The following is a 6,969-nucleotide window of genomic DNA, read 5'->3' as shown; positions in this document are numbered from 1 at the left end:
AGGAATAAATGTTGAGGGAGTCAAATCTTGGAATCACTGGTTGGCCCAGGGGACCCCTCCCACATAATAGAAACTCAGGGCAGGTTAGCATTTTATTAGATAAAAACAGGAAGGAGGGTACCTGCCCACCCCTTTCTCTGGCTCAGCAGGATAACCCTCTCTGCCCCAAAAAGAGCCAAAGTAACACTGAGATAATGGCAAAAAAGGCAGAAAGCTGGGGCACGGGGGTGGTGGTGGTGGTAGTTCTAAGTCTGATTACAAAAAAGAAAGCTATAATTTTTGGGAAGAGAGATGGTACTTGGCTCTTGCCCTGAACAGCTTAGCTGGGGTAGGGGGTTCTCTCTATCACCAAAAAATAGGTAAGTGATATCCTCTTCCACCAAACTAGGTAGGGTGGAAGACAGTCTGTAAGCCTCAATTCCCAGGTGCCTTCAGTGTTCGTCAAAGCCAGGCATGGGGAAGGCTCTGGCAAATTGCTCCACCCGTTGCCTGAGGTTGGCCAGACGCTGGATTGTTTCTGGATCCTTGAGCAGAAAGGATTTGAAATCCTGCAGCTTGGCTAGAGAGAGTTGAGGACAAAAGCATGGTTAGAGATCTAGGCAAGGCAGTGGGACCAGGCTGGGGAGGGAGTGGATGGTGGTGTAAATGGGCTGGTTGCGGGGGTTCTTTCTTTGCCTACTCACCAGTCTTGCTCTTCACCTCCAATCCAATATTGACCCCTTCATCAATAAAATCTACCACTCTCCGGAAGTCATCCTCACGGAACTGTCGAGAGGTAAGGGCTGGGGCCCCTAGAAGAGCCACAGCAGAGAAGATTAGCATAGCCAAGCCCTTGGGGCAGCCACAGTGTAGGAGGCCCTCCCTCCTTGAACCCCAGGTCTCACCAAGCCGTAGGCCCCCAGGGGTGATGGCACTTCGGTCTCCAGGACAGGTATTCTTGTTGGCAGTAATGGACACAAGTTCCAGGACTCGCTCAGCTCGAGCTCCATCCAAGCCTTTGGGCCGCAGGTCTACCAGCACCAAGTGGTTGTCAGTGCCACCTAAGGAGGGTTATAATCAGGTAATGGTGACTCCTGGGCCTCTGCTGGGAGGCTACAAAGGCCCTCACCCTCCTGCTGGCTCACCAGACACCAGTGAGTAGCCTCGATGTAGTAGGGCATCAGCCATGGCCCGAGCATTCTTCAAAACCTGCAGCGAATACTCCCGGAACATGGGGGTAGAAGCCTGGGGATGACACAGAAGCACCTGTGACCCTAGACCTCCTGCCTACCCCTTCTGCTTCTCCATACCCAACAAGGATGACTCTGTGGCCTCAGCCTTCAACCCTCCCATACTGGCACAGCCTTTCCATTAATCTCAACTCTAGCCTGCAAGGTATAGAATCCACGCTTCTAGACCACTGCCCCCACCCACCTACCCCACAGGGGCAGGGTCCCCAACCTGCTTGAGAGCCACAGCAACTGCAGCAATGGCATGATTGTGAGGGCCCCCCTGCAGGGATGGGAACACGGCAAAGTTGATTCGGTCCTCAAATGTGTAAGGGATCTCCTGGCCGGTCTTAGGGTCCACAGCCCGTACCCCCTTCCGATAGAAGATGAGTCCTGACCTGTGTGGAAGGTTGGTGGTCAGAATCTAGGCTGAAATCAAAGAACAAAGGATGGAGAGAGCAGAGAGAGCTGGCTAGCTTGGCTCTTGAGGGGCAAGTTCCCTCCACTGTGCCTGATGCCTTGGATTCCAATGGTAAAAGGATTGGTTCCCCAGCTCTACTGCTGAGGAATGGCCGTCACAGGTGAGAGAAAAACTGAAAGGGCAGAATGGGTAGATGTCTTTGGGACTGCAGGTGGGAACCCATTCCTCTCAGTCCCACCTGGGGAACAGGGTGTGAAGGCAGGGACAAGCAAGGCTCAACCCCAGGGGAACCTGACCTGGCCCCTCGAAGAGTCTTGTGAGTGGTAGTGGTGACAATGTCTGCATACTTGAAAGGTGAGGGGATCACCCTGGCAGCCACCAAGCCACTAATGTGGGCCATATCTGCCAGCAGGTATGCTTTGACCTCATCACACACCTGGACGGATAGAAAGACAGGCCTCAGTTCCAGGAAGGCCCAGACAGGCTCAAGGCTGCCCCTCCCCACCACCTCTCAGGGTAGTGCCCAGTATGCCAGCCCCCACCAACCTCTCTCATGCGGGCATAGTCAATGAGGCGAGCATAAGCGCTGGTACCAGCTATAATGAGCCGTGGTCGGAAAAGCCGAGCAGTCAGTGCCAGCTGGTCATAGTCAATGAGGCCAGTTTGAGGCTGGACAAACAGATAAACAGCTAAAGCCCTGACACAGCAGTAGGCATTTGCACTCGACCTTGACCCTGAGGGCTGCCTGGAGGGGAAGAGTCAGACCCTCCTGTTGCCCAGGAAAAAAATACCAGGGCTAGAGCAGTTACCTCCCACACCCAGGAACACTCACATTGAGTTTGTAGGGCATTGATTCAAAGAAGATAGATGTGGCAGAGATTCGCTTGACATCAGACATGTAGCCATGGGTGAGACTGGGAAGTGAGAAGTAACCAGGCCTGAGCGGAACAACCCCCTAATCCACAGGTCCCCATCCTTACAACACTGTCCTAACCTGCCCCACCCTCCTTGCTCTGTCCACTCTGTGGTGGGCCCTGATGTGACTGGGGCTTTTGTCTTCCTTATTTTTGTGACAATGCAAGATAGGGAGAGGCATCTCCCATTTGTATAAGATACAGCAGGTATTCAATGAATAACTTTTCCATATCAATACTGCCCATCAAACCCATCATCCATTGTATCTATACTCACTGGCCTCCATCAGGCAAATCCAGCCCCATGATTCTGTCATGAGGCTGCAGAAGGGCTGTGTAGGCAGCCAGATTGGCTGGGGACCCTGAGTAGGGCTGGACGTTGACTCCCCACTCGGTAGGATCCAGGTTAAAGGCTTCCAAGGCGCGACGCTGGCACAGCAGCTCTATTTTATCCACTACCTCTGCTCCTCCGTAGTATCTGCCATGCAAAGGGGTACATAAGGGCACAGAAAAAGGATCCTCGACCAAGAGCAAAGGACTGGGAAGGTCACTGTTCCATAAGCACCTGGAGGGTACAGGAAGGTTCCACCACTGGGAGTACCATCCCTGACGCTGCCCTCCAGCCCTCTGGTGCCTAGCCCTCACCTCTTGCCAGGATAACCCTCCGAGTACTTGTTGTTCAGACAGGACCCCAGGGCCTCCAGCGCAGCTCGGCTGCAGAAGTTCTGGGGTGGTGGGGGGGCAATGTCAGAAGGTATTGAGCCCCTTTCCCTGAGTCCCCATAGCCCCTCCCTGCCAGAGCCCAAGGCTGCAGCGGGAGCCTGGCTGCACAAGAAGCTCTGTTCACTCTGGGTTCCTTGCCAGGTGTGGGCAGAGCCAGAAGCAGCTTTCTTGGCAATTCAGCAGCTGTGATGGGTGTCCCCAACCTGTCTGCTCAGACTTGTATCTCCAGGCTCCTCTTTCCTCTTGGGAGGGACAGAGTGGGACAGATGAAATTGTAGGGACTCTAGAAGCCTCTGGAAGCTCTCTAATGCCCCAACCCCATAAACTGGACCCGCTCTGCCTTTGCTTCAGAGGACAGTAAAGAGAAGATGATAAGGCCCAGCAGAAAGGCCCTGAGGAAGACAGGGAGATCTGGATAAGTAGCAAGAAGATAACTTGTTACTTTCTGTACCTACCCTATGGCCTACCCTCCCCACTTCCCTGGGTCCTACCTCTGAGGCAATGAGCTCCAGGCCACGGCACTGCCTGTCCTTCTCCTTCTGCAGCAGTTCCCACATCTCAGGGTCACTGTCTGAGAGACTCTCCTGGCCGGTCCAGCCCTGAGTTCCCTCCCCAGCCTGAGTCTGGGCTGCCTTGCTGTGCTGAGCTCGAGTAGCCATCTTGACCAGTTGACTACATCTCTGCAGAGGCTAGGGGCAGGAAAAGTCAGGGTCAAACAAAAATTGTTTAGAAAAGGTCTCCCAAGCACTCTTAGACACAACATTCATAATGTACTCTGGTCTGTACCAGGCAACAAGCTGCCCAGCCAGACTGTTCCTGTTTTTTCAACACCACTTCCACAGTAAAAGCCAGTCTAGAGCTAGGATTGAGATCAATGTCCAAAGGGCAGTTTTTGTTTGGGGAATTTTTGTTGTTGTTATTTCAAGACAGGGTCCCGTATGTAACCCTCCTGCCTCTGTCTCCCAAGAAAGGGGGTATTCTGATAGACTCCACTCATCTCATCTCAGAATCTCCTTCCACTTTGCCCCATGACCACTCTGCAAAGCCATAGACCAAAAACCTGCACTACAGAAGCCCCTATCTCCCACAGTCAGGAGACTGCTAGAGATTCCAGAACCTCCCTGCCCACAGGAACAAAAGGGCTTTCCTGCAGGAACACAAACTAGTACTCAGGTTGGAGGAAGAGACCAAGTGGAAAGAAGTCAAAGGCAATGGCTGCAAAGGTGGTTTCCAGAGCAATGGAGGTGTGAGAACAGATCTGTAGCAGTCTCTGGGAAAGGGATGTGGAGTGGGGTTTCGCGGGGGGAGAGCCTGTTTGCCGGCAAAGGCAAAGACCAAACCTGTCCCATTTGCCCCTCACGCTTTCCACTTCCAGCTACTTCCACTGCTAGTGGATGCCTGATGAAAGCAGTGGAGTTTGCTTGCATCATCTGCATGGCAGAGGTCTGGTGGGAAGGGCTCCCATGGCAGGCTGAGGCTGGGAAGCCCGCTTGTTTGCCAGCATAGTGTCTGCCTGGTATCCGAAGAGCTTTTCTCTCTTAATGCCACGTGAAATGGACGGTCATGAGGCCCTGGGGCGTCTGACCGCTAGAATGGTGGGCCCCAGTTCACCCCACGAGAGCCTATGGGTCTCCGGGATTTCTAACTTTGGGATTCACTCCCTGTGCCCCTAAGGCACGTGGGCTAGAAAACCCAGGAGATTCCCAAAGTATGAAGATGGGAACTAACGTAGGGGGTAGAGACTTTCCACTGATCACCCAGTATCTGGAATCCCGTTCTTACCCGTGCTGCCCAGAACAAAGGGAAGGGGAGCATCTTTAAGCGAGGTAGCAGGAGGTCTAGCCACCAACTCTGGTACCCAGCAGCAAGAGGTCGGAAGAAGACCGGCCCCGGGGCGCTTGCGCGCGTAAAGAACGACCCGGGAAGCCGAAGTGAAGGGGAGGAACCTGCGCATGCGCGAAGAAGACCCTTTATGGCCTTTTGGGAATTGTAGTTTTTTCTTCCATCTCATTCTCCATCGGTACCCCCAGGGTTTAGGGGTATACCAAAAAAATTCTGCCAAGACAGATTTTTTTTTTTTTTGACACAGGAACTTGTTATGTAGTTCAGGATGTTCTTGAGCTCACTGTGTAGCCTACGGTGGCCTCGAACTCGCAGTGATCCTCCTGCATCAGCCTTCTGAGTGCTGGTATTACCAGCATGCACTACATTGCCAACTCTCAACCCCCACCCTCCACCCTGACAACATTGTCCTCCCCCCAAAAAAGACATGCAGGGCGACTGCATAATCTTAAAAACGTTTCAGTTTTCTTTTTCTTTTCTTTCTTTCTTTCTTTTTTTTCTAATTTGTCCTCAGGGTTTCTTTTTTCCTGTCAGTTGTCAAATGAGCACTGACTGGATGCCTTTGGAAGAGTCAATATTTTGTTCATTTATTTTTTTGAGACAGGGGTTTGCTATGTAGTTCAGGCTAGCCTCAAACTCACAGTGTAGCCCAGGCTGGTCTCTTGCTGTAGCCTTGGAGTGCCAGGATTACAGGCACGCAGCACCGCACCTGGCTTTAGAATTATTAAACTCTGGGAGATCTGGATTTTGATACAAGATAGAGGACCATGGCACAGTGGAAGTTGGCAGGTTTGATAGGGTTGGAGACCTGAGTTTTAGTTCCAGTTTCAGAACTCAGGCAAATTAGCCTATCTTGGCCTTAGTTTCCTCATTTGTGAAGCCATAATAAAATAGCATGTGGTGAGGTTTAAATGAGACTTTGTGTGTGAACATGCTCTTCCATGGACTGTCCTCCTCTAACTCGCAAACCTGCCTCCTCCATGGCCATCTCCTCCTTAGCTGAAAGCAAAGTGGGGTACCTCCTCTTGCTGATCCACATGTTGCACTGACATAACTAGCAGTCAGTGAGAGCTCTTTATATTCCAGGCTACAGATTCCTAGAATGCTAAGGGATTTTCCTTTTAGACTTACTGGTCTCGAATAAAACCCTTCAGGGAGGAACTGACTTATGGACCCTTCCAGGGGAATTTCTTCTCTCAGAGATTCTAATTCAATGGATCTTGAAATCAGATAACCAACTTTCTCCTCAGTGATTCTCATAAATGCTTTACACAGCAGTATTTCACCTTCATCCAGAAGACATATTGGGCTGCGACTCCATGCCAAACATGCCATAGCCTTGGTGATGCACAGAGAGCTCACTGGGTGTTGGAACATCAAAAGATGAACAAGAGACAAAGTTCCACAGGTACGGTAGCATCCAGGGACACTTCACTTTGATTTCAGATCAAAATGCTCAAAGGGTAGGGGAAGCAGGTTTGGAATTTGCAGGAAGAGGAGGCCAAGCCCTGGATGAGCATGTTCATACACAGTCTCAGTCCTCATTGTATGCTCGTGTGTGTGTGTGTGTGTGTGTGTGTGTGTGTGTGTGTGTGTGCTGGAGATCAAATCCAGGTCCTCAAGCATCATGCTAATTTTTTAGGGCTTTACAAGGGAAACTGAGGCCTAAAGCCAGATAGGTTAATTTGCTGATTCTAGTTATTCCCACCTGGCTTGTACACCAGGCCTCAAAAGTCTCTCCTTAGTTCTAACTTCCTTTCAGTGCTTCACTTCAGCTTTTCTCCTAGGCTCTCTGTATGTGTTAGGAGACCTCTGCTTTCCTTTTCCCCACAATCTGACCCAGAACTAACCCCTCTCCCTC

General features: G+C 51.4%; 1 protein-coding gene across 2 annotated transcripts; it reads right to left on the bottom strand.

Annotated features, from left to right (window-relative positions):
• Positions 1-79: 79 nt before the first annotated feature.
• Positions 80-5,207, bottom strand: Shmt2 (serine hydroxymethyltransferase 2). Of its 2 annotated transcripts, XM_003476160.5 has the most exons (12): positions 5,049-5,207; positions 3,758-3,955; positions 3,189-3,268; positions 2,821-3,021; positions 2,462-2,543; positions 2,176-2,298; positions 1,926-2,065; positions 1,441-1,606; positions 1,125-1,224; positions 885-1,040; positions 684-791; positions 80-559 (listed from the first exon to the last, which is right to left on the bottom strand). In XM_003476160.5, the coding sequence occupies exons 1-12, from the start codon at positions 5,079-5,081 to the stop codon at positions 432-434; spliced, it is 1,515 nt and encodes a 504-aa protein (XP_003476208.1). In that variant the 5' UTR covers positions 5,082-5,207; the 3' UTR covers positions 80-431. The 2 variants fall into 2 exon arrangements, with proteins under 2 accessions (XP_003476208.1, XP_063111066.1); XM_063254996.1 differs by lacking the exons at positions 3,189-3,268; positions 5,049-5,207.
• Positions 5,208-6,969: the final 1,762 nt, after the last annotated feature.

The sequence above is a fragment of the Cavia porcellus genome, unplaced genomic scaffold (assembly GCF_034190915.1).
Source record: "Cavia porcellus strain 051 isolate PalLab524CR breed Dunkin Hartley unplaced genomic scaffold, mCavPor4.1 scaffold_8, whole genome shotgun sequence".
Classification (NCBI taxonomy): domain Eukaryota; kingdom Metazoa; phylum Chordata; class Mammalia; order Rodentia; family Caviidae; genus Cavia; species Cavia porcellus.
The sequence above is the reverse complement of the archived record's forward strand: the minus strand, read 5'-3'. Positions and strand labels throughout refer to the sequence as shown.